Source organism: Pristis pectinata, chromosome 3 (genome assembly GCF_009764475.1).
Source record: "Pristis pectinata isolate sPriPec2 chromosome 3, sPriPec2.1.pri, whole genome shotgun sequence".
Lineage (NCBI taxonomy): Eukaryota > Metazoa > Chordata > Chondrichthyes > Rhinopristiformes > Pristidae > Pristis > Pristis pectinata.
Window position 1 is genome coordinate 1,817,964 of NC_067407.1, and position 27,969 is coordinate 1,845,932.

The 27,969-nt window shown below is 46.9% G+C and overlaps 1 protein-coding gene across 3 annotated transcripts in view; it reads left to right on the forward strand.

The window, feature by feature from the left end:
- Positions 1–2,689: 2,689 nt before the first annotated feature.
- The window catches only part of rabggtb (Rab geranylgeranyltransferase subunit beta), a 42,932-nt gene continuing 17,652 nt past the window's right edge, over positions 2,690–27,969 (forward strand). Inside the window, exons 1-4 of one of the 3 annotated variants that reach the window (XM_052011905.1) lie at positions 2,731–2,747; positions 16,760–16,867; positions 22,206–22,276; positions 23,986–24,183. In XM_052011905.1, coding sequence (XP_051867865.1) covers positions 23,995–24,183 — 189 coding nt within the window. In that variant the 5' untranslated portion in view covers positions 2,731–2,747; positions 16,760–16,867; positions 22,206–22,276; positions 23,986–23,994. Of the gene's footprint in view, positions 2,748–2,840; positions 2,863–16,759; positions 16,868–22,205; positions 22,277–23,985; positions 24,184–27,969 lie in introns of those variants that run through there. The other 2 variants (XM_052011902.1, XM_052011904.1) reach the window with 2 other exon arrangements.

The window sequence follows — 27,969 nt, forward strand, 5'->3', positions numbered from 1 at the left end:
AAGGCAGGTATAAGCAGAGTGGCCATTGTTGGAGTGGACAGGGTTAGAATGGGGAGACTGAGGCTTTGGCTCGAGGCAGAGGCTAAGGTAAGTCTCTGGTAAGTTACTTCTTTCTTGTTTTGATGTTTCCTTTAATGCCAGGCCAGAGTAGTGAGAATGGCTCCAGGGTCAGTGGTGTGTTCAGCTTGTGAGATATGGAAGTTCTGGGAGACATCCAGTCTCCCTGATAACTACATCTGCACGAGGTGCATCCAGCTGCAGCTCCTTACAGACTGTGTTAGGGAACTGGAGCTGCAGCTGGATGACCTTTGGCTCCTACGGGATACCGAGGAGTACATAGACAAGAGCTACAGGGAAGCAGTCACTCCGAAGCTGCAGGAGGCAGGGAGCTGGGTGACTGTCAGGAGAAGGACGGAGAATAGGCAGGTAGTGCAGAGTTACCCCTGTGGCCGTTCCCCTCAATGACAGGTATATCGCTTTGGATACTGTTGGGGGAAACGACCTACCAGGGGAAAGCTGCAGTGACCAGGTCTCTGGCACTGAGCCTGGTCGTGTGGTGCAGAAGGGAAGGGGGGAGAAGAGGAGGGCGGTAGTGATAGGGGATTCCATAGTAAGGGGGGCAGACAGGAGATTCTGTGGACGTGAAAGAGACTCCCGGATGGTATGTTGCCTCCTGGGTGCCAGGGTCAGGGATGTCTCGGATCGGGTCCACAGCATTCTGAAGGGGGAGGGTGAACAGCCAGAGGTCGTGGTACACAGGTAGGTAAAGAGATGAGGTCCTGAAGACGGAATATAGGGAGCTAGGTAGGCAGCTGAAAAGCAGGAGCTGAAGGGCAGTAATCTCTGGACTGCTGCCTGTGCCACGTGCCAGTGAGGGCAAGAATAGGATGATTTGGCAGATGAATGTGTGGCTGAGGAATTGGTGCAGGGGGCAGGGTTTCAGGCTTGTTGATCATTGGGATCTCTTCTGGGGAAGGTACGACCTGTACAAAAGGGACGGGTTACACCTGAACTGGAGGGGAACCAATATTCTTGCGGGTAGGTTTACTAGAACTGTTGTGGAGGGTTTAAACTAGTTTGGCAGGGGGATAGGAACCAGAGTGATAGGTCAGAGGTTGGTGCAGTTAGTGTACATGTAGATGCAGAGTGTAGAAAGACTGTGAGGAAGGATAGGCAGTTGGAAGGGCAAAATTCCAGTCAGTTGGATGGGCTGAAATGCGAGAAGTATCAGGAACAAGGCTGATGAACTTAGAGCGTGGGAAGTATGTGGAACTACAACGTTGTGGCCATTACAGAGACTTCTCTAACGTTCAGTAACCTCACCCCTTTTTCTTCCTGCCCCACTCATAGAAACATAGAACATAGAAAACCTACAGCACAATTCAGGCCCTTCAGCCCACAAAGCTGTGCCGAACATGTCCCCACCTTAGAAATTACTAGGCTTACCCATAGCCCTCTATTTTACTCAGCTCCATGTACCTATCTAACAGTCTCTTAAAAGACCCTATCGTATCCGCCTCCACCACAGTTTCCGGCAGCCCATTCCATGCACTCACTACTCTCTGAGTAAAAAACTTATCCCTGACATCTCCCCTATACCTATTCCCCAGCACCTTAAACCTGTGTCCTCTTGTGGCCACCATTTCAGTCCTGGGGAAAAGCCTCTATCTACCTGATCAATACCTCTCATCATCTTATACACCTCTATCAGGTCCCCCCTCATCCTCCGTCGCTCCAAGGAGAAAAGGCCAAGTTCCCTCAGCCTGCTTTCATAAGGCATGCTCCGCATTCCAGGCAGCATCCTTGTAAATCTCCTCTGCACCCTCTCTATGGCTTCCACATCCTTCCTGTAGTGAGGTGACCAGAACTGAGCACAATACTCCAAGTGGGGTCTGACCAGGGACCTATATATCTGCAACAATATCTCCCGGCTCCTAAGTTCAATTCCCCGATTGATGAAGGACAATACACCGTATGCCGCCTTAACCACAGAGTCAACCTGCGCAGCCGCTTTGAGCGTCCTATGGACTCGGACCCCAAGATCCTTCCTACAGTGAGGTGACCAGAACTGCTGGCGATACTCTAAATGCAGCTGATCCAGAGTTCTGTAGTATTGCTCCAGATCCCAGCAGCTGCAAAGTTTCTTGTGTCTCTGATTCTGCATTTTGCATCGTTTCAGCCTGTGCTGCCTCGGTGCCCGGTGTAGTGAACGGACCCGAACCATCGGTCCAAGTGACAACAGTTCCTCCCCCCACCTCCCCTCCACCAGGTTCTCCGGCGCAGCCGCAGTAGCGGCCACCTCGCACTGCCCGCCATCTTCCACCAGGGGGTGCATTGTTGCGCATGCCCCATCGTGTGGCACCGAGGGCACCGGCCGAGCGGTGTGGGGTCCTCGGTGCGGGGCAGGCTGTGGGCGGGCAGCCGCGCCGGGGTCCTGCGTGCGGGGCAGGCTGTGGGCGGGCAGCCGCGCCGGGGTCCTGCGTGCGGGGCAGGCTGTGGGCGGGCAGCCGCGCCGGGGTCTTGCGTGCGGGGCAGGGGCGGCGTAGCGCAGGCTGTGGGCGGACAGCCGCGCCGGGGTCCTGCGTGCGGGGCAGGCTGCGGCGCCGGGGTCCTGCGTGCGGGGCAGGCTGTGGGCGGGCAGCCGCGCCGGGGTCCTGAGTGTGGGGCAGGCTGTGGGCGGACAGCCGCGCCGGGGTCCTGAGTGCGGGGCAGCCGAGCGAGAGCCGGGCGGCGGCGGCGGCGGGATGGTGAGGAGCGCGGGAGCGGAATGTTCTGGAAACCGGCGGCGGGGGGCGGGGGGGCTGGTCGTTGTGAGGGGGAGAGGAACAGAGGAGGAGGAGGAAGTGGTGAGGGCAGGAGCAGGTGAGGGAGAGGGGTGGGGAGGGAGAGGGAGGGGTGGGAGAGGGAGGGGTGGGGAGGGCTGAGGGAGGTGTGGGGAGGGGTAGGGAGGGATGGAGGTGTGGGGAGGGGTGGGGAGGGAGGGGGGAGGGGGAGGGGTGGGGGGGGGGGGAGGGGGAGGGGTGGGGAGGGGGAGGGGTGGAGAGGGGGGAGGGAGAGGGGGAGGGAGGGGGGGAGGGGGGAGGGGAGGGAGGGGGGTAGGGAAGGAGGAGGGGGGTAGGGAGGGAAGGAGGAGGGGGGTAGGGAGGGAGGGAGGGAGGGGTAGGGAGGGAGGAGGGGGAGGGAGAGGGGTAGGGAGGGAGGAGGGGAGGGAGGGAGGGGAGGGAGGGGGAGAGGGTGAGGGGGGAGGAGGGTGAGGGAGGGAGGGGGTGGGGTAGGTGGGGGGGATGGAGGGGGGTAGGGGGGGAGGGAGAGGGGTGGGTAGGGAGGGAGGAGGGGGAGGGAGAGGGGGAGGGAGGGAGGGGAGAGGGTGGGGGAGAGGGTGAGGGAGCGAGGTAAGGGTGGGTGAGGGAGGGGGTAGGGGGTGGGTGAGGGAAGGATGGGGTGGGGGCGAGGGGACTAGGGGGTGGGGGAGGAGGGGGGTGGGTGGGTGAGGGGGGAGGAGGGAGGGGGGTAGGGGGTGGGGGGAGGGAGTGGGGAGGAGGGAGGGTGTCGGGGCAGAGAGGGGGAGATAGGGGCAATTAGGGGGAGGCAGCTGGGGGAAGAGCAGGTGGTGGGGGAGGGAGGGTGGGCTAGGGTGTGGGGAGAAGGAGGGGGAGAGGGAGGGAGGTGGGGAGGAGCAGGTGGTAGGAGGGAGGGAAAGGGGAGGGGGTGAGGAGGAGGGGGACTATTGGGTGGGGAGAGGGAGTTACAGGGGAAAGCGTGGTGGGGAGGAGGGGGTTGGGAGGGGGGCTGTGGGTGGGGAGAGGGAATTACAGGGGAAAGGGTGGTGGGGAGGTGGGGTGTGGGGAGGAGGGGGGCTGGGGGGAGGAGGAGCAGGTGGTGGGGGGAGGGAGGAGGGTGGACTCGGGTGTGGGGAGAAAAGGAGGGGGCTATGGGAGGGGCAGGTTGGGGGAGGAGCAGGTGGAGGGGGTTGAGAGAGGTGAGGGAGGAATGGATGGGAGAGTGGCATGTAGGAGGTAGGGAGGAGGGGAGTAAGGAGGTTATTGGGGAGAGAGGAGGTGGTAGGGGGAGGTTTTCAGGGGAGGGATGAGGTTGGGGTGAGGGGGAGGAAGCAGTAGGGAGTGAGACAGGTGGGGGGCAGGGAGGAGGTAGTAGGGGGAGGTTTGCAGGGGAGGGAGGAGATTGACGGGGTGATTGGGGGTGGGATGAGTGGGAGAATCAGGGGCTTTGGAGAGTGGAGGGCAATAGAGAGCAGAGGAAATGAGGGATGTGGGGGGAGAGTGTGAGGTACGAGGTGTTTAGGATGTGGAATTTGAGGGCAGTCAGCGTAGGGTGATGGGGAAGGGAAGAGTTTCACGTAGGGCAGAGGGAGTGGTTGTGGTTGAAGGGGGAGGAATAGGGGTAGTGGGGAGAAAGTGCTGGAAAAGGTAGGAGAGAGAAGGGTATTTGGAAGAAATGGGGAGGATAAGAGAAATAGATTGGGGAAGGGATGCCAGAGGGGTAAAGAATACGAGACTGAAATGCTGGTGTGAGTCAATGGTTGAGTTTGAGGTGGATCAGCTTTGGTGCATTGGGGGTCAGGCTGCTTTTTGTTACTTTCTGCTTTCTGTTCCCTCCTTCTTCCAACTCTGGCTACTCTGTTGTCACGGTGATTGGGGTGGACTCTATCTGGTTCCTCACCAGGATGTTGGTTGAGGATGTGGTGTGCAGAGGGTCTTGCTCCTGTGGTTGGGCTGTGTCTTGAATCTGGGTGAAAGGATGAGATACAAGTCAAGACTTGGCTGATGTTCCAATTCTCAAGTTAGTGTGTTTAACCTTGTGGCTGAGCCTGATTCATTATTTCGAAGAAGAGGGTGGTAGTTAACTGTGGTTTCCTTCCCAATGTTTATTTTCGTCAGTGATGTCATTAAAACAGATATTATATTTTTACAGTTATGAGTATCGCTGACAAAAGTATCATTTATTGTCCATCCTTAACTGCCCTTGGTGGGGGTGAGCTGCCTTGAACTGCTGCAGTGTTTCTGGTGAAGGTGCTCCCACAGTGCTGTTGGGGAGGGATTTAGACCCACTGATGATGATGGACCAGTTGGATGTTTCCAATTGGAGGGAACCTGCAGTGGTGGTGTTCCCATGTATCTGAATACCTTGTTGACCTTTGTGCTGGAGCACAGATTTGGGAGGTGATGTTGGAGTGGCCTGGGTGAGTAACTGCAATGCATGTTGTAGACGGTGTACATTGGAGCCACTGTGTGCCAGTGGTGAAGTGAATGCATACTTTGAGAGGTGGATGGAGTGCTAATCAAGTGAGTGCTTTGTCCTGGATGGTGTGGAGCATCTTGTATTGGAACTGCACTCATCCAGGCAAGTGGAAAATGACTTGTACCTTTTGGATTGTGGAAAGGCTCTGTGATGTCAGAAACTGAAACGCTCATTGTAGGATTCTCAACTCAGTATTTATGTGGCTGGTCCAGTTGAATTGCTGGTTGGTGGTGGACACATTGATAATGCCTGTAAAACTCTAGGGTTGGTGAATAGACTCTCTTGTCTTAGAATGCACAGGAAGAGGCTCTTCGGCCCACCATGTATACCTGGACCAGTTCTTGATGTCTCATAGAGTAAATTGAGTTGGCTGAGAACTGGTTCTCTGATAGGGATCTCAGGAGGAAGCTGCGATGAATCATCCACTAGGTGAGCGTGCTTGTCAAAGCTTTAGCCTTGTACTTAAGGGTTCTGTCATTGTTGAGGATGGGGATGTTCCTGAAGCCACCTCTAATTATTTGTTTAATTGTCCACCACCGTCCATCACTGGACATGGCAGGACTACAGAACTTTGATCGGTTTGATCTTTTTCGGCAGAGATTGTTCCTTAACAGGGATGGAGAGAGTGGTTCCCACATGTAGAGCTGAGGTCGTAATCAGAGCAGCCATGGTCTTGTGGCAGAGTGGGGCCAAATGGCCAGTAACTGCTCCTAGTTCATGAGATTTCTTAGTTTATTTTAATCAGTGCTTGCTATCTGAAAGGTGACAGCCATGTTTGCCTGCATAAGTGGCTACATTAAAGTAATTGGATAGCTGCAAATTACTGGTGGTGTGAAAAGATATTTGAGACAAAAGTACTGAGTATTTTTTTGTTGAATTCCTGGGAAAAGTGCTTCACGTCACAGAATTTCTTTTTATTCTGACGAGCCCAGTGTTTATTGTACTAAGTACCTTTGAGAAGGTGGTGGTTAACAACTGCCTTGTATTGATGCAATCCATGTGGTGAAGATGTTCCCACAGTGTTGAGTAGGAAGGTCTGGGATTTGGACCCATTGATACTACTTCCAAGTTTCAAAGGCATGTCTGATTTTGAGGATTCTTTTGCATGCATCTACTTGTAGTTGAAGTTATAGGTTAAAGAGTTGCTGTTTGTGAGGTAAAGTGATCTTGCTAAAACAGACATCCTAAGGTGCTGGTGAAGGCACGAGGGAACCTGTGCTGCAATCAGTAAAGATCAAGGGAAGGAGTAAACCTGATTGAAACGTACAAGGTCCTGAGAGTTGGCTGTGGAGTGGATGTGAGAACCACTGGTCACTGTTTAAAAGTGAAAGGTCACCCATTCAAGATAGGAGTAAGGTAATTTTTATTGAGGATAGTTGCCTTTGAAACACTTTTCCTCAAAAGGCAGTGGAAGCAGAGTCTTTGAATACAACACAAAATAGTAAGTCACCAGATATGATCGTGGCTGAGCTATGCTGGCCTCAACTCTTCTGTGCCATTTTCCCATAACCCTCCTTAAAACGTTACAGCACAGTACAGGCCCTTCAGCCCATAATATTGTGCCAACATTTTATCCTGCTCTAAGATCTATCCAGTCCTTTCTTCCTACATAGCCCTTCATTTTTCTATCATTCATGTGCCTATCTAAGAGTCTCTTAAATGTCCCTAATGTATCTGCCTCCACCACCTCTGTCGGCAGTGTGTTCCATGCACCCACCGCCCTCTGTGTTTAGTAAAAAAAACTTACCTTTCTCCAATCATCTTAAAATTATGCCCTCTCGTGTTAGCCACTTTCGCCTGGGAAGAAGTCTCTGACTGTCCACTCGATCTATGCCTCTTATCATCTTGTACACCTCTATCAGGTCACCTCTCATCCTCCTTTGCTCCAAAGAGAAAAGCCCCAGCTCACTCAACCTAACCTCATTAGACATGCTGTCCAATCCAGGCAGTATCCTGGTAAGTCTTCTCTGCACCCTCTCTAAAGCTTCCACATCCTTCCTATAATGAGGCAACCAGAACTGAACACAATACTCCCAAGTGTAGTCTGACCAGAGTTCTATAGAGCTGCAACATCACCTCGAGGCTCTTGAACTTCATAACCCAACTAATGAAGGCCAACGCACCATACGCCGCCTTAACAACCCTATCGACCTGTGCGGCAACCTTGAGGGATCTGTGAACATGGAGCCCAAGATCCCTCTGTCCCTCCACACTGCTAATTGTCCTGCCATTAACCTTGTAGTCGGCCTTCATATTCAATCTTCCAAAGTGTATCACTGCACACTTTTCTGGATTGAACTCCATCTGCCACTTCTCAGCCCAGCTCTGCATTCTATCAATATCCTGTTGTAGCCTACAGCAACCTTCTACACTATCCACAACACCACCAACCTTTGTATCATCAGCAAACTTACTAACCCACCCTTCCACATCCTCATCCAAGTCATTTATAAAAATCACGAAGAGCAGGGGTCCCAGAGCGGATCCCCGTGGAACACCATTCCTCGATCTTGCAAATATTTAGCTATTTCAACCTTAAATATATCCAGTGATCCGGCCTCCACCACCCTCAGAGACAGAATTCCGGAGATTCACTACCCTCAGAGAAGAAATTTTCACACATCTCAGTTTGTAGCTATGTCCCCTTATTTGTGACTCTCCCAGTATTGAAGACATCCACCCTGTCGAGCCCTCTTCATGATTCATGTACTATAATGCCTAGATCCCTCTGAACCTCGCTCATTTGTAGTCTCTCTCTGTTTAGATAATCGGCCTTTTGATTCCCCTTACTGAAGTTCAGGAGCTCGCACTTCCCCACATTGACCTCCATTTGTCAGGTTTTCTCTCAATCACTCACTCTATCTATATCCCGTTGCAGAATCACAATGTCCTCATCATAACATGCCCCACCACCTATTCTCATATCATTGGCAAATTTGGAAACCTTGCATTTCATTCCCCCTTCCACGTCATTAATGTAAATAGTAAATAATTGACGACCAGGAATCCCTGGGGTACTCCACAAGTTACGTCCCTCCAGCCTGAAAATGATCCATTTATTTCGAATCTCTATTTTCTATGTGACAGCCGGTTTTCAGTCCATGCTAAATACCTTAATGTATGCATCAGCCTCTTATGTGGCACCTTGACAAATTAGAAACATAGAAAACCTACAGCATATACAGGCCCTTCGGCCCACAAAGTTGTGCTGAACATGTTCCTACCTTAGAAATTACTAGGCTTACCCATAGCCCTCTATTTTTCTCAGCTCCATGTACCTATCCAAAAGTCTCTTAAAAGACCCTATCGTATCCGCCTCCACCATCGCTGCCGGCAGCCCATTCCATGCACTCACCAATCTCTGAGTAAAAAAACTTACCCCTGACATCTCCTCTGTACCTACTCCCCAGCACCTTAAACCTGTGTCTTCTTGTGGCCACCATTTCAGCCCTGGGAAAAAGCCTCTGACTATCCACACGATCAATGCCTCTCATCATCTTATACACCTCTATCAGGTCACCTCTCATCCTCCATCTTTCTGGTTATTCAATTGAAAGCAGGCAGGTGAAATAATCTCCATAGCATACTCAGGGAGAACTGGTTTTGCAAAAGACCAGCCAAAATTATGTAAAATGGGGTCTGGTTAAATGAAGATGTCACCTGTCAAATTTTCAGAAGTGCCTGATTGTTTACCTCGCCTTGTAGACTTTCATCTGCCCGAAATCAGGGACACTCAGGACTGCCCACATCAAAGAGTCATGGAGTGATACAGCACAGAAACAGGTCCTTCAGCCACCGAGACCGGGCCAACCATCAACCCCCCAGTTACACTAATTCTACATTGATCCCATTTTCCCCCCGATTCTCCCCACATTCCCATCACCTCCCCCCCCCCCCCCCCCCCCCCCCCCCCCCCCCCCAAGATTCTACCACTCATGTACACACTAGGAGAAATTTACAGCAGCCAATTAATCTACCAATCGTAGGATGTGGGAGTAAAGAAGAGCACCTGGGGGAAACCAATGAAAAAACATGCAAACTCCACACAGACAGCACCCAAGGTCAGGACTGAACCCAGGACTCTGGCACTATGGGGTAGCAGCTGTGCCACTGTGCCCTCTGTGATATAAAACTGCTGGATCATTGGGACTTTGACCATGTGTAAAGTTACTTGGGCCTGTATGTGTTAGTGTGTACAACTGTGTTCATGAGAGTGTCTGTGTTCCAGTGGAGTTCATTCATCTTACATCAGAAGTTTCTTTATTAAACTATTTAAATAGGCCAATGCCCTAGGATGTTTTTGTTTAAATGGATGACAGCCAACAATTCTCGAGAGGACACTATTGTCTTAATAGTTTGATGAACTACTGTTCAAAATCATGAGGTGCAAACTGTTAAACCAAGGCACAGAGATTTAAGATAATTGCCATACAAAATCAGAGGAGAGTTAAGATCATCTTTTTCAAGAAAAAAATCTGCTGCCTGCTGTTGTGATCCAAAACAGTGCCTGGAAAGTTTGTGTAAGCAGATTTAGCAAATCCAATCTTCTTTTGAAACTTTTCCTTGAAGAGAAATATTGAAAAGTTCTGAGAAAAGTACAGAGCAGTAGGGGAGGGCCTGTTTCAAAGAGCTAGCAAAGGCAGAAGGGCTGAATTGCTTCCATTTACGGGTTTATTCTCATTTAGTTCTTCCTCGCCTCAAGAGCGCAGTTGCAGGCGTGTGTTGCTCCGGAACAAGGCACACATTGCTTCCATGTACCTTGTCTTTCCCCTACCTTTGCAAAGTCTTCCTCTGTTCCTTTAGCACTGAATCAAGGTAAGAAGGGACTCGAGTCGTACTTTTGGAAATCTAAATACACTACATCTACAGGTTCCCCTCTCTGTCAGCTCTCTATCACATCCTCAAAGGATTGGGACAAATGTGTCAAACGAGATTTACCTTTCATAAAACTGTGTTCACCAGGTTTAATTATATTCAGCTTTCCTAGTGATTAGTTATTTCTTCTTTAATTATTGACTCTAGCATTTTGCCAACAACAAATAATAAACTAACTGTCTGCTTTGTCTTCCACCCTTTTTGAACAAGATCTTGCTCAAGTGTTGTCTGTTTTCAAATCGTTTGCAATGTAGCAAATTTTGAAAATGTTCAGCCAATGAGTCCACCATCTCTGCAGCCACTTTCTTTAAAATCTTTGGGTGCAAACCATCGGGTCCTGGTGATTTGTCCACCTTTAACCCTGTGAGTTTCTCTAATACTTTACCCCTTGTGATTGTAATTTTTAGAAGTTATGTGAAATTAGCCCAACTGTTATCCTAGGGATATTTACAGCATTCTCCATGGCGGTCTGCAATTCATTGATTTAACGTGTACCATATCTTTGTTTCCTGTTATTAATTCATCATCATCATTTTCTTGAGAGGTCTCACACCCACCTTAGCTGCCTTCTTGCTATTTATATATCCATTATTGTTTGATTTGCTATTACACACGAGTTTTCTCTCAACATGAATTTTCTCCCTTATGAGCTTTTTAGTTGTTCACTAAAAGCATTTCTTGTGTTAAAGGTTGGAAATCCATCTAATAATGAAGGCAATGCAGGCTTTTTGAACCAGAGATGGATGGAGGGTGGCTGGGGAATAGGAACAAGGGGATGTGGACAGGGTAGGATTAAATGGCAAGAACTGGAGAGGAGGAAAGGATATGGGGATGGGAGCTGCCAGGGCGGGCAGGTGGTTAAGTGTTGCAGATCACCGAGTCAGGATGGTCTACGAATACGAGGACCAATTTGTTACTCCTGCTCCCCAAACCAGGCTCCCCTTCCCTCTCTAGTTGCTGATTAGTCCAGTGGACCCTCTTGTGAGTTTCTCTGAAGTGTCTGCAAATGGTGGTGGTTCTGTGTCTGAGACTGAGCTGTCCAAGCCAGCTGTCTGCGGAGAAGTGAAACAGCTGTCGTTTCAGTCCCCTCCAGACCATCTCTCCCGTTACATTTCACAAAGCTGTCCAACCTCACGGAAATCCAGAGCTTTCACAGGAGAAGGCTTTCACTCTTCTGTTTAGTGACCCACACACTTGAATTTGGAAGTCTGAAACATTATCTTTATTGAAGCAAATAACGTTCTTTGAAAGCTTTGGCAGGATGGTGACTAAGAGGCTGTGTTTGCAGGTTGTGTAGTCGAGATAAGGGGGTGTCATTTAAAACTAGGGAGGAATGTATTTACACAGTGAGTTGTAAATAGGTCATTTGTTCACAGGAATGTGGTTAATGCTGGCAACATCAGTGTTTATTGTTCTCTAATTGTTTGATCAGGGGATACAGTTAAGAGTAAACTACACTGGTAAGTGTGAATCAGAATCAGGTTTATTATCCCTGTCTTACATGATATGAAATTTGTTGTTTTGCAGCAGTAGTACAGTCCAAAGGCATTTTAAAAAAAACTATATATTACAAAATAGTGCAAAAAAAAGGAACAATGAGGTAGTATTCATGGACCATTCAGAAATCTGATGGCAGAGGAGAAGAAACTGTTTCTGAATCATTGAGTGTGGGTCTTCAGGCTCCTGTGCCTCCTCCCCGATGGTAGTAACGAAAAGAAGGCATGTCCTGGATAGTGAGGGTCCTTACTGATAGATGCTGCCACCTTGAGGCACCGCCTCTTGAAGATGTCCTCAATGGTGGGGAGTGTTGTGCCTGTGATAGATCTGGCTGAGTCTACAACCCTCTGCAGCCTCTTGCGATCCTGTGCATTGAAACCTCCATACCAGGCGATGATGCAATCAGTCAGAATGCTCTCCACAGTACATGTAGAGCACTACAGCACAGAAACAGGCCCTTCAGCCCATCTAAGCCATGCTGATTTCATCTGCCTAGTCCCATCTACCTGCACCCATACCATATCCCTCCAAACCCCTCCCATCCATTTATCCAAACCTCTCTTAAATGTTACAACTGTATCTGCATCCACCACTTCCGCTGGCAGCTCGTTCCACACTCGCACCACCCTCTGAGTGAAGTAGTTTCCCTTAAAGATTTCTCCATAGAACACTACAGCACAGAAAACAGGCCATTCAGCCCTTCTAGTCTGTGCCAAAACATTATTCCGCTAGTCCCATTGACCTGCACCCAGTCCATAATCCTCCAGACCTCTCCCATCCATGTATCTATCCAATTTATATTTCACCTTTTACCCTAAACCTATGTCCTCTAGTTCTAGTCTCACCCAACCTTAGGGGAAAAAGTCTGTATTATCTTCACCCTATCTATACCCCTCATAATTTTGTATACCCTCTATAAGATCTCCCCATTCTCCTGCGCTCCAGGGAATAAAGTCCTAACCTATTCAACCTTCCCCTATAACTCGGGTCCTCAAGTCCCAGCAACATCCTTGTAAATTTTCTCTGTACCCTTTCAAGCTTATATCTCTCCTGTAGGTAGGTGACCAGAACCATACACAATGCTCCAAATTCGGCCTCACCAGCATCTTGTACAACTTCAACATAACATCCCAACTTCTGTACTCAATGCCCTGATTTATGAAGGCCAAAGTGCCGAATGCTCTCTTTATGACCCTATCTATGGATCTCTATTCCCAGGTCCCTCTGTTCTACCGCATACCTCAGAGCCTTACCATTCACTATACAACTCTTAACCTGGTTTGTCCTCCCAAAGTGCAACACCTCACACTTGTCTGCATTAAATTCCATTTGCCCTTCTTCAGCCCATTTTCCTAGCTAGGCAAGATTACGCTGCAAGCTTTGATAGCTGCCTTCACTGTCCACATCTATAGAAATTTTCAAGAGTCTTTGGTGACGTACCAAATCTCCTCAACCTCTTAACGAAGTAGAGCTGCTGGTGTGCCTTCTTCGTGATTGCATCAATGTGTTGGCCCAGGACGGATCCTCAGATGTTGACTCCCAGGAACTTGAAGCTGCTCACCCTTTCCACTGCTGACCCCTCAATGAGGACTGGTGTGTGTTCTCTCGACTTCCCCCTCCTGAAGTCCACAATCAATTCCTTGGTCTTGCTGATGTTGAGTATGAGGTTGTTGTTGTGACACCACTCAACCATACGATCTGTCTCACTCCTGTACGCTGTCTAGTTGCCATCTGAAGTTTTACCAACAACTTTGTGTCATCTGCAAATTTAAAAATGGTGTTTGAGCTGTGCTTAGCCACACAGTCATGAGTGTAGAGAGAGTAGAGCAGTGGGCTAAGCATGCATCCTTGAGGTGCATCTGTGTTGATTGTCAGCGAGGATGAGATGTTGCTACCGATCCGCACTGACTGTGGTCTCCCGATGAGGATGGAGGTGCAGAAGCCCAGATTCAGAAGCTTGGTGATTAATACTGAGGGGACGATGGTGTTGAACACCGAGCTGTAATCGATAAACAGCAGCCCGACGTGTTTTGCTGTTGTCTAGGTGCTCCAAAGCAGAGTAGAGAACCAATGAGATTGTGTCTGCTGTAGACCTGTTGTGGCGGTAGGCAAATTGCAGCATGTCCATGTCCTTGCTCAGGCAGGAGTTGATTCTAGCCATAACCAAGTTCTTGAAGCGCTTCATTATGGTAGATGTGAGTGCTACCAGTCGACAGTCATTGAGGCAGCTTACCCTGCTCTTCTTGGGTACTGGTAAGATTGCTGCCCTTTTGAAGCAGGTGGGAACCTCTGACTGCAGCAGTGAGAGGTTGAAGATGTCCTTGAACACTCCAGCCAATTGGTCGGCACAGGTTTTCAGTACTCTCCCATGTACACTGTCGGGGCCTGATGCCTTGTGAGGGTTCACCCTCTTGAAGGATGTTCTAACATCAGTCTCCGAGACAGAGATCACAGGGTTGCCAGATGCTATGGGGATTTGCACAAGTGTGGTGTTATTCTCTCTTAAGCATGCATAAAGGGCGTTGAGCTCATCAGGGAGTGAAGCATCACTGCCACTTTTAATTATGGGGTCACTTATAGGCCATGGGGTATTAGGCCAGCCTGCCAGCACTCCCAAACCTGTGGCCTCCACCTCAGAGGAAAAGGGCAGGAGGTGCATGGGAAAACCACCTTGTCACTTGGAAAAGTATCCCTTTTTCTTTCATCATGACTGGGTCTAGATCCTCAAACTCCCTCCTAATAGCACTATGGGAGGAGCTTCACCAGAAGGATTGAAAGTATCCAGACTGGTTGCATCACAGTCTGGTACGGCAATTTGAATACACAGGAATGCAAGAAGCTGCAGAGTATAGTGAACTCTGCCCAATATGTCACGGGCACATCTCTCCCCACCATCGGGAGTATCTACAGGAGGCGCTGCCTCAAGAAGGCAACGTCCATCATCAAAGATTCCCACCATCCAGGCCGTGCCATCTTCTCGCAGCTCCCATCAGGCAGGAGGTACAGAAACCTGAAGTCCCACACCACCAGGTTCAGGAACAGCTACTTCCCTTCAACCATTCGGTTCTTGAACCAACGAGCAAAACCCTAATCACTACAGTTTAGCAACACCATGACCACTTTGATCACTTTGCACTAAAATGGACTTTTTTCATTCTACTTGTTTTTTTTCTTGAAAAAATTGTGTATAATTTATGTTTAATTTTTGTTTTTCTTGTGAATGCTGCTTATCTGATGCTGTGTGCCTGTGATGCTGCAAGTAAGTTTTCCATTGCACGTGTGCATATGACAAACTTGACTTTGACTTTGCAGCAGTTCAAGAAGGCAGCTAACTAGCATCTTAAAGGTCAATTTGGGATGGGGAATGATTGCTGGCTCAAATCACCAAAAATAAATGAATCTAAATAAAATAAAGGAGCATGGATTGGGATAGGAAAATGGGAGTTGATATTAAAGGCTAGAGCAGGATTGTGGAGTTGTGTGGTGTAACTAGTGCTCCTGGTTTACTCTAAGGAGGCATCAGCACAGAAACAGAGCAAGTGACTTCTGATGGTCTCGGTTAATGTTATCACCCAATGATTATTTAAGATCGGGCCCATCATGCTCTGCAGTGGTACTGGAATCTTGCCATGCACCACTTGGCTGCCATGATTCCCACATTCTTACTATGCCAACCCTCTCTCCACAAAGCCCTTCACTGTGTAAATCTCTCTGGTAATTCCTGATGTGGGCTGAGATAGAAAGGCCAGTCTTTATTTTAGGGTTACACAGCACAAGCCCATCGCATACATGCTGACCATCAACCACTTACACTAATTCCGCACCACAGATAGTTCTGCTACATGATAGTTATGTTCATGAGAAGCCTGGCATTATAGCAGAACAGGCTGTAGTTGCCTTCAAAGCACAGATTTAAATAGGTTGTCCTGATCGCACTATAACCAATGCAGCCCGCATAATGGAAATACTGTTCCCTAATCCATCAAGCGGGTTATAACCAATTCGTGTTATTGGAAGTGCACATTATAGCAGAAATATCTGTAATCCCATTTTATTCTCCCCACATTCCCATCAACTCCCCCCAGATTCTACCACTCACTTAAATACACTAGAGGCATTTCGTGGTGGTCAATCAAGCTGCAAACTCGCACGTCTTTGGGATGTGGGAAGAAACTGGAGCACCCGGGGGAAACCCACACAGTCACAGGGAGAACATGTAAACTCCACACAGCGCCGGAGGTCAGGATCAAACTCAGGTCTCTGGAGCTGTGAGGCCACAGCTGTCCCAGCTGTGTCACTATGCTGCATATTCCACAACTTATTTGTGTAGAGTTCTCATTTATCTGGAGTTCTTCTTTGTGCAGTTATTGCCATCCAGTCTGCATATAGCAGTGGGGCTTCTCTTTCTCTTGTTTCACGTTTTCCCACTTTTTCTCTTGAGATACGTTTTCCCGACACTTTTTGATCCCTTTGTCTATTATGTTTTGTAGCCTGATCTTTGTTCTGATGTATTGGTTTATTATGTCACTTGTACCAAGGTACGGTGAAAAACTTGTCTTGCATACTGATCGTCCAGGTCAATTCATTACACAGTGCAGTTACATTGAGTTAGTACATTGATATAGTACAGGTAAAAACAGTAACGGTACAGAGTCACAGCTACAGAGAAAGTGCAGTGCAATAGTTTTAAAAGAATCACTGATACTTCTTCAAAAATCCTCTGGTTTAAAGTCTCTTGTTTAAAATCTCTTCTGAAAAGGCGCTCCCTGCAGTGCCAGTCTGGATTATGAGAAGCCCTTGGAATGGAAGTTAAGCCATTGAATGTTCAGCATAATAACAGTCACTTAGCCTGTTATCTCTATTTTCCCATGGGGAATATTATTTGACCTCAATTTCAGCTGGCATGCTGCAGCAAGTCAGAAGAGGGTTGTTGAACATTGATTGCATTCCATTCCACCCCTCACACCCCACCACTCTATCCCAGACCCAATATCCGTGTCTCCACTCTTACCTTGTCCGTAGGGTACAACCTCGGCTGGATACTATCACTACCCTCTGAGTTGCTTGCTGTGTGCAAGTTTTGCCTGTGATTTGTTTTTAGACTTCTGATCAGCTTTTTCTCTTGCAGGGCACGCCAGTGAAAGATGTGGTTCTCAAACCTGATGCTCCCACGGTTCTGTTACTAGAGAAACACTCTGATTACATCGCCTCGTATGGATCAAAGAAGGATGATTATGTAGGTACAAAAATAGAATCTTTCAGAACAATGAGCAGTTGAGCCACTCAAACGTTGTCCACCGTTCAATTAGATCATGGCTCATCTGTATCTTGACTCTACCAGCTTGAGTCCCTGATAGATTCATACAGCAGGGAAACAGGCCATTTGGCCCACCACGTCAATGCTGACCAGTGGGCACCCTTCTGTATTAATCCCATCTTTCTGCCCTTGGCCCATAGTCTTCCAAGCTGAGGTGATTCAAGTGCTTGTCCAGACAAGTGCTGTCAGTGACTCTGCTTCCACCACTCTCTTAGGCAGCACATCCCTCGTAGTTTTATATACCTCATTCTGCCTAACAAAACCTGTCAACCTTATTTTTAATTATTCAAATAATCCCCAGCTTTAGCAGATGTTGATCCAAAGAAGGCTCCAGATTTCCATTAACCTTTATGTGAAGAAGTGATTCTTGCTCTCCCTGAACAGTCTAATTCTAAGGTTCTGCCACCTCCCCTCCACCCCGCTACTCCATAGTGACACTTGCGGGCTGCCCCCAGAACACTCTACACAAAAGATGCATTTCACTGTGCGTTTCGATGTACATGTGACTGATAAAGATATCTTATCCTGTTCTGGACTTTACTGCACCCTGTTCTGCACCCTTTAATCCTCCAACTCAATTAGATGAACCCTTAACCTTGAGGTAGAAGTTGTAAACTTCATGTGAATTATGCATTCTGATTGGACTGGATAAAGACATTTTTAAAATGGTGCATGCTTACAGTAAATTATTACATTTCAGGATTATAACTGCAAAGTAAACAGCAGATAATCAATGCATACGATCTTGGCTTCAGAGAGATGTGCCATATGTGTAAATGGATCAGTTCTTTCAATTCAACAATGCTGAAGTGTGTGGGTGGTTACACATCGAGGAATGCCTCCGCCCTGGTTTGCATAGACATAACTATTACAGTATAAAACAATGGAGCATATAACTGAATAGTGTCTTTCAATATTTCGGAATCTCCCAAAGTGTTTCCCAGCTAAAGAACTGAAGTGTAATCACTGCTATAGAACATAGAACAGTACAGCACAGAACAGGCCCTTCAGCCCACAATGTTGTGCCGACGTAGCTATTCCCTCCTATCTACAGTTTGCCCATATCCCTCCATTTTCCTCTCATTCACGTGCCCATCCAAGCCCCTCTTAAAAGCCCCCAATGAATTTGCCTCCACCACCCTATCAGGCAACGCATTCCAAGCATCCACCACTCATTTTAAAAAAAAGTACCCCACGCATCTGTTCTGAAGCTACCCCCTCTCACCTTAAATGCATGCCCTCTGGTATTGGATCGCTCAATAATGGGAAAAAGATATTGCTTGTCCACCCTATCTCTGACCCTCATAATTTTATACACTTCCAACATATCGACCCTCAGCCTCCACTGCTCCAGAGAAAAGAGCCCAAGTTTGTCCAGCCTCTCCTGATAGCACATGCCCTCTAATCCAGGCAGCATCCTGGTAAACCTCCTCTGCACCCTCTCTAAAGCCTCGACATCCTTCCTATAGTGAAGTGACCAGAATTGCACGCAATACTCTAAATGCGGCCCATCCAGAGTTCTATAGAGATGCGTCATAACTTCTTGACTCTGAGTACAGGAATAATGAATTACCTTGAATAATGAAATCAAGCATTTCATAAGCCGCCTTAACCACCCTGTCTACCTGTGTAGCCACTTTCAATGAGCAATGGACTTGCATCCCAAAGTCTCTCTGTTCTTCAACACTGAAGGGTCTTGCCCTTAAGAGTGTACAACCTTTTGACATTAGTCCTATCAAGGTGCAACACCTTACATTTATCTGGGCTAAACTTGGTTTATTATTGTCACTTGTACTGAGGTACAGTGAAAAACTTGTCTTGCATACTGATCGTACAGGTCAATTCATTACACAGTGCAGTTACATTGAGTTAGTACAGAGTGCATTGAGGTAGTACAGGTAAAAACAATAACAGTACAGAGTAAAGTGTCACAGCTACAGAGAAAGTGCAGTGCAGGTAGACAATAAGGTGCAAGGTCACAACAAGGTAGATTGTGAGGTTAGTCCATCTCATCGTATAAGGGAACCATTCAATAATCTTATCACAGTCGGATAGAAGTTGTCCTTGAGCCTGGTGGTATGTGCCCTCAGGCTCCTGTATCTTCTACCTGATGGAAGAGGAGAGAATGACCTGGGTGGGTGGGGTCTTTGATTATGCTGGCTGCTTCACCAAGGCAGCGAGAGGTAAAGACAAGTCCAAGGAGGGGAGGCTGGTTCCTGTGATGCGCTGGGCTGTGTCCGCAACTCTCTGCAGTTTCTTGAGGTCCTGGACAGAGCAGTTGCCATACCAAGCTGTGATGCATCCAGATAGGATGCTTTCTATGGTGGATCAATCTAAGTTGGTGAGTGTCAAAGGGGACATGCCAAATTTCTTTAGCCTCCTGAGGAAGTAGAGGTGCTGGTGAGCTTTCTTGGCCATGGCATCCATGTGATTTGACCAGGACAGGCTATTGGTGATGTTCACTGCCAGAAACTAGACCTCAGCACCGTTGATGTAGACAGGTGCATGTACACTGCACCCTTTCCTGAAGTCAATGACCAGCTCTTTTGTTTTGTTGACATTGAGGGAAAGGTTGTTGTCATGACACCATTCCACTAAGCTCTCTACCTCCTTCCTGTACCCTGTTGTTTGAGATACGGCCTACTATGGTGGTATCATCTGCAAACTTGTAGATGGAGTTAGAGTAGAATCTGGCCACGCAGTCATGAGTATATAGGGAGTAGAGCACTCCATCTGCCATTTCTCTGCCCACATCTGCAGCTGATCTATATCGCACTGTATCCGCCACCAGTCTTCCACACTATTCACAACTCCACCAATCTTGGTATTGTCTGCAAACTTACTAACCCACCCATCAACATATTCATCCAGGTCATTTATGTACATCACAAACAGCAGAGGTCCCATTACAGATCCCTGCAGAACACCACTACTCACAGGCCTCCAGCCTGAATAAGTACCTTCAACCACTGCCCTCTTGTCTTCTGCAAGATACTGACCCCATGCATCCGAATTTTCTTGATTAACCTATTATGTGGGATCTTGTCAAATGCCTTACTGAAGTCCATATAGATGACATCCACAGCTCTGCCTTCATCAATCTCTCTCGTCACCCTGTCAAAAAACTCAACCAGGTTAGTAAGACACGACTTGCCCTGCACAAAGCCATGCTGGCTTTCCCTAATCAAGCCATTGGATTCCCGATGCTCATATATCCTATCTCTAAGAATTTTCTCTAGCAATTTCCCTACAACTGACGTGAGGCTCACCGGTCTATAATTCCCTGGATTTTCCCTTGTTCCTTTCTTAAATAGAGGAACAACATTAGCCACTCGCCAGTCCTCCGGGACCTCACCCGTGGTCAAAGAGGACACAAGGATACTAGTCAAGGCCCCAGCAATTTCCTCTCTCACCTCCCTCAGTAACCTGGGGTATATCCCATCGGGCCCTGGGGACACATACACCTTAATACTGTTTGGGAGACCTAACACTACCTCCTCCTTGACCTCTAAATGCCCTAACATGTTTACGCCCTCAGTTCCAATTTCTGCATCCTGCATGTCCCTTTCCTGGGTAAATACTGAAGAGAAATACTCATTCAGAACCTCACCCACATCCTCTGCATCCAAACATAGATTCCCTTCTGTATCCTTGTGGTCCTACCCTTTTCCTCTTATTCCTCACATAGGTATAGAATGCCTTTGAATCCTACTTGCTAAGGACTTTTCATGGCCCCTCCTGACTTTCCTATTTCCTTTCTTGAGTTCATTTCTAGCTGCTTTATAGTCCTCGCGTTCTCTATCTGATCCTAACTTCTGAAGCTCTATGTATTTGTCTATGATGCAGACAACGGTATGGAGCAAGTACCAACAAACAGCCATGATATGAATGACCAATATTCTGTTTTGGTGACTCTAAGATAAATATTGGTTCAGAACCATGTGAAAAGACCCCTACTTTACAAAGTAACATTGAGGCTTCTTGTACAGTCACCTGAGGGAGCTTACAGGGCCTTGCCTTGACCGAAAAGTGTCACCTGGCCTCTGATTGTGAAGCATGAACCTGGGTCAGGTCTCTGAAATGGAACTGACAGTCGGGAGAGCAACATTTGATATTAGGTGGAATTGGCTTTTGAACACTTTGTTGAAGCCATGCTATAGAAAGCAGAATGTTGTTGGTTGGTGGAAACCACTCCCAAAATGAAATGGCAGCTTCATTTGATTCACAGAAAATGTTGGGTTGTTCATTGCTGCAGTTTGAACATGCTGAGTAGTGAATCACGATTGTTGTGACTTGTAATGAGCCTCGCAGAGATGAGCTGTAGACATAATGGGTATTCAGCACTAGTAGACATGCAGAGGAGATATGTGAGAAGCTCTCAGGGGGCATCTCTTGGGACTTACATTTGCATAGTTTACTTCAATATTTTGGTGCAGACAAATAGTTCCATTGAACTACATGTGTACAATGGGTGCACATCTTTACTGAGAAGACCATCAAACATCTTTGTTGAGACTAAGTAGTTTACAAAGTTCTTAAAGCTCCTGAGGACAAAACCCCAGATGCTCAGAATTAGTGTTTGAGGGCTGACTCTGGGCACACACATTTCAATTATTGATGGACAGAACAAATATGCCTATGACTATTTGATGTACCAAGTGTCAAAATAATCATTCTGAAATGTTCCATGATCTGTGACACATAGCACAAAATATTTTAGCTGAAGATGTCTGATGCCTGGTTTCATTTAGTAGAGTCATACAGCATGGAAACAGGCACTTCGGCCCAACTGGTCCATGCTGACCAAGATTCCCATCTAAGCCAGTCCTGTTTGCCAGTGTTTGGCTCATATCCCTCTAAACTTTCTGTCCAAGTGTCTTTAAATTTTGTTAATGTATCTGCCTCAGTATAGCCCTGTTGCCTATATATTTGACCAATGTCTCATGGTCATGTCAGTTCACAACCCATCTTTCCCGAGCAGCCTCCTGCTGTGGGCCAGTAGCCTGTGCTCTTTAGATACTCCTGATGCAGGGTTTCAACCCGAAACATCGGCAGTTCCTCTTCCCCCCCACAGATGCTGCTCAACCCATTGAGTTCCCCCAGCAGATTGTTTGTTGCGCTATAAATAATAGTTTGTTTTCACAGCTATCCTTTTCATTTGAAAACTGATACTGATTGTGGTTTACTTTGTGAAGACTTGTTCTCAGTAGTGTTAATAACTACTATTCTGCTGACTGTGTCTGCTTCTCCCCAACAGTAACTGTGAATGAATAATGAAGTTGGAAAGGGGAGCAGGAGCTGACTGTGCAGCCCCCATTTTGCCATTCAGTAAGATCACAAGTGACCTGATCTTGGCCTTGTCTTCATTTTCTCTGACCTCCAAAGCACTTAAATTTTCCCAAAGGTCTACTAAATCTTCCTGCTTAAGGTTATGACTCAGCCCCCAGAGCTCAGTATTTCCAGAACTTTGAGGACTCCAATCCATGAATTTGAACAGAACAGCAATAAAATGGCCTTGCACATAACCTGTGATGTCTCTTGGCTAGAATGACAAGAGGAACATGTGTTTGGGAAACAGCAGCGCTCCACTGCATGTTATTGTGTTGTGGATATATTGGCTGTTCTTTTATTGTGACTCATTTGAATCCCCCCCTAATGACATTGTGCAGATACCTTTACCACAGAAGGGATCTTCCCAGAAGACAGCTCACCAACAACACTTTGAGGGACATCCTGGAAAGGGGATAACAATGACTTTTCCAGTGAATCACACCTTTTAAGAACATAGAACGATACAGCACGGGAATAGGCCCTTCGGCCCAACATTTCTGTGCCGACTATGATGCTTATTTAAACTAAACCCATCAGCCTACATGTGGTCTGTATCCCTCAATTCCACCTGCCTGTTCATGTGCCTGTCTAAATGCCCATTGCTATTGTATCTGCTTCCACCACTTCCCCTGGGAACATGTTCCAGGCACCTACCACTGTGTGCAGAAAAAAAATTTGCTCCATAAATCTCCTTTAAACTTTCCCCCTCTCACCTTAAACCTATGCCCTCTAGTATTTGATGTTTCCACCCTGTAAGAAAGACTGATGATCTACCCTATCTATGCCTCTTATAATTTTATCAGGTCTCCCCTCAGCCTCTGTCACTCCAGAGAAAACAACCCAGGTTTGTCCAACTCCTCCTTATAGCTCATACTATCTAATCCAAGCAACAACCTCTTCTGCACCCTCTCCAAAGCCTCCACACCCTTCCTGTAACGTGGGACCAGAACTGCACACAATGCTCCACATGAGGCCTAACCAAAGTTTTATACAGCTGCATAAATTTACATAATGTATAAAGAGGTTTGCTATAATCAGGCATTTTGTTTAATTGGTTTCCTTCCACATCCCAAAGACGTACGGGTTAGGAAGTTATGGGCGTGCTATGTTGGTGCTGGAAGCGTGGCGACACTTGCGGGCTGACCCCAGAACACTCTACTCAAAGATGCATTTCACTGTGTTTCGATGTACATGTGACTAATAAAGATGTCTTATCTTAATCTTAGTGCAGGGATATGGGGAGGGGCTGGGAAGTGGGACTATCCGGTTGCCTTGCTAGGGAGGACAGGATGGGCCAAATGGCCACCTCTTATGTTGTAACCATTCTCTGATGGTCAAAGTTCTGAATTTATCACACGGGAATCTGGTGTTTTATGCATTCATCAATTCTTGCCATATTCTCATCACCTATAATATAAGAGGTAATTTACAGCGGCCAATTAACCCAGCAACCCGCACATCTTTGGGATGTGGGGGGAGAACCAGAGCACCCAGGGAAGCCCACGCGGTCACAGGGAGAACATGCAAACTCCACACAGCAACAGAGGTCAGGATCAAATCCAGGTCCCTGGAGCTCTGACAGTCGCACTAACTACTGTGCCATTGTGCTGTGTGGAGGCGTATTTTTCCATTGTCCTCAATTTTGTTGAATTACAATTGTGTATTGGGAAGCCATCAACCATGAACATTTCCTCTATTGCTGCTAGGAATACTGTATGTCTGAGTACTTACGAATGAGTGGAATCTACTGGGGTCTGACGGTTATGGACCTGATGGGCCAACTGCATCGTATGAATAAAGAGGAAATCCTGCAGTTCGTTAAGTCGTGTCAACACGATTGTGGTGGAGTTGGAGCCAGTATAGGTCACGATCCTCACCTTCTATATACCCTCAGTGCTGTGCAGGTAAGCCTTTTCCTCACAGAGTAGCTATTAAATCAGACCATCTTATTTTGGGTGCAGTGATGTGCATTCTAGTGATCCATTCAGCACGTCATTCGATTTATCAGCATTCTTTTAGTATCACAGAAGTCCTACTTTCCTCCTGATCTTTGTGTTGCATTAGGATTTAATTTCAGCAACAAAAATTTTTTAAACTAAAGTACAAGGTTCTGTTAAGACTTGCTTAGACCTTTCTGGTCTTTACACTTCATAGCCGTCCCCTCTGACCTCTATTACACCCTATTCCATTTTGCCTCATTTGGCTGCCCCTTGTGGATAGTGCTGCTCACCCAACTGTTCACTGCAGTAGCAAGGTCTACATTTTCACCACTCTCTGGGTAAAGAAATTACTCCCACATTCCCTCTTGGATTCTTTATTGACCACCTTGTATTCTTAACTTGTGGCTTTTGGAAGTAGTGATTATGATCACTGAACATGGAACAGTACAGCACAGGAACAGGCCCTTTGGCCCACAATGTCTGTGCTGAACACGATGGCAAATTAAACTAAATCTCTTCTGCCTGAACATGATCCATATCCCTCCATGCCCTGCACATTCATCTGTCTATCTAAAAGCCTCTTAAGTTCCACTATCTGCTTCCATCACTGTGGCAGCCCCTTCCAGGCATCTACCATTCTCTGTGAAAATATATAAAAAAACAACTTACATAGAACAGTACAGGCCCTTCGGCCCACTGTGTTGTGCCAACATTTTATCCTGCTCTAAGATCTATCTAACCCTTCCCTCCCACATAGCCCCCTATTTTTCTATCTCTATCTAAGAGTCTCTTAAATGTCCCTAATGTATTTGCCCCCACAACCTCTGTCGGCAGTGCGTTCCACGCACCCACCACTCTCTGTGTAAAAAAAACTTACCCCTGACATCCCCCTTATATCTTCCTCCATTCACCTTAAAATTATGTCCCCACGTGTTAGCCATTTCTGCCCTGGGGAAAAAGTCTCTGACTGTCACCTCTCATCCTCCTCCTCTCCAAAGAGAAAAGCCCTTCACATCTTGCCCCTCACATCTCCTTTAAACTTTCCCCCTCTCACTGCATCCACATTAATATCACAATTGGTGACCCATATTTTAAAAGCATGTTCCACTGTGCTAAAAAGACAGTCATACAGTATGGAAGTAGGCCTTTCGGCCCACCGAGTCCAAGGTGACCATCAAACACCCAGTTACACTAATCCCAGTTTATTCTCCCCACAAACCAATATAATGCACTAGGCTCACCTTGGATCGGCCACGCCTCACATTTGCCTCACGGAATGAGCACAGTTTCCAGTATCCTGACCCTCCTGTGAGGTGGAGTGGTCAGCAAGCAGCACTGGGCCACAGAGTGCAGCTCATGTTGTCAGGTGGCCTTTTGAACCACCTCTAGTCTTAGAAAGACAAATAATTAAAAATAATTTTACTGAAATTTTGTAACTTATGTAAATGAAATAAAAATAATTGTTTCTTTCTAAACAACAATAAACCACTCCTTTGTAGTGAAGGTCCTTAAACCCAGCTAGGTAAATGGAGCCAAGTTAGATGCACCACCGATGGCAGGTGTGAAGCTGAGGAGCCAGGTAGGCAGTGTAGGTGTTTGTAGCAAAACTGCAGGAGTGGAGGGAGGAGGGCTGGCTGTGGTCAAGTCTGTGGTAGGGAAGGGATTTGTTGCCTTTGCTACCTATTCCAGCACACTTCTGATCAGCGTCTTTCGTTCTACTCCGCCAAGATTTGGCCATCTGAAACTGCGCCGCCCGTATCCTAACTCTCAACGTGCCCCATTCCACCTATGCTTGTGGAGTCGAATTGATTGCCAGTTAAGCAGCACCTTGATCTTAAAACCATTATCCTTGTTTTCACTTCCCTTTCCTCTGCACCTCCGAGGCACTTATTTAAATGAAAGTTCTTTGATCAAATGTAAAGTAAACGCAGTAAATGTTGGAAATGTTCCTCAGCTCAGGCATCATCTGTGAAGTCAGAAACATAACGTTTCACTTTGATGATCTGTCATTAGAACTTCCGTAACTTCTGATAGGGTTGTTAGCCTGAAATGTTAGCTACCTTTCTCCCTCCACAGATGCTGCCCCACCGGAGCTTTTCCGGCATTTTGTAAAATCTCACTTCCAGCTTCTGCATTTGTCTCTGTCCCTCTGATCCAAGCTTTTGGTTATTTATTCGAGTACCTACTTGCGTAGCTTGTTATCTTTTCATCTGAATGTGATGAAGCCTGGGGTCTTTTGCTTTGTGAAAAGAGATGCAAGCTAATTCTTGTGTAAATAGGAAACAACAGAGGTGCCATTACCAACAAGGAGAGTTCTATATGCTGTTAATGTGTAAGGATGCAGAGGAGATAATCAATAGAGTTATGCAAAAGCCGGCATAGCGAGTATAGGGGACTTGAGCCATACTATTACAGAAAGTGAAAAGAGGGTAGAAATTCTTGGTATGTTCAGGAGAACAATTGACTGGTAGGTTCCTGGCCATTGAGATGGATGGCATTGCTGGACAAGTTTCTGGGAATGAGGTGAGCCATTTGATCAGTTTGGTTCCCAGTGAGCTGTGGTTTTAACAGAACTACCTTTCTTCCTTGAAGGAACGCACCTGGACTGCACCCAAATCATATTTTAAGATATGATTTCTTTATCAGTCACATGTACATTGAACAAAATCAATGGGGGTACTTTGAGGGAACAACGATCAGACCATCACAAGGATTAGAATGGGTATGGACTACATTAAGGTTCGGGCAATTTCAGTGGGATGACAGATCTGATCTGAATAAATTGGAGTCAAAGATTAGCAAGCAATGCAGGCATGATAGTGTAGCGGTTAGTGTAACGCTTTACAGCGCCAACGACCCGGGTTCAATTCCGGCTTCTGTCTGTAAGGAGTTTGTATGTTCTCCCCGTGTCTGTGTGGGTTTCCTCCCACATTCCAAAGACGTACGAGTTAGGAAGTTGTGGGCATGCTATGTTGGCGCCGGAAGCGTGGCGATGCCTGTGGGCTTCCCCCAGAACACTCTACGTAAAAGATGCATTTCACTGTGTGTTTCAGTGTACATGTGACTGATAAAGAAATCTTATCTTAAAAGATGATTTGGGCGCAGTCTAGGTGCATTCCTTCAAGGAAGAAAGGTAGTTCTGTTAAAACCAGAGCTCACTGGGAACCAAACTGATCAAGTACAGCAGAAAGAGGTGGCGTTTGACAGATGCCAGGAAAACAACACTGATGAGAACCAGGCTGTTCATAAAATGTTCAGAGAGGAAATGAGAGGCAGAGAGAGTATTGCAAAAGGTTAGTGGCAGGCATGAAACTTTCTCTCTAGTTATGAAATGATCAGATGGGTAATAATAGAGTTGGAGCAAGTCAGGGATATATGTGTGGACAAATCATTGAAGGTTGCAAGACAGATTGAGGAAGCTGCTAATAAGGTACAGTGTACATGATCTGGGCTTTATCAATAAGAGGCATAAAGGATGGAAGTCATGGTGAACCTTTGTAAAATACTGGTCTAGCCTCAGCTGGAGTATTGTGTTCAATTCTGGTCACCATATTAGAGAAAGGGCATTAAAGAGAATCCAGAAAAGATTGATGGGAGTACTTCTTAAGATGGGGGAACTACATTTACAAGGATAGATGCAAGAGGCTGGGACAGGTTTCTTTGGGGCAAGCCAAGGGGAGAAGTGATAAAGTGATGAGAGACAAAAACAAAACGCTGGTTCACGCAGTATCTGTGGAGGCAGAAGGTGTA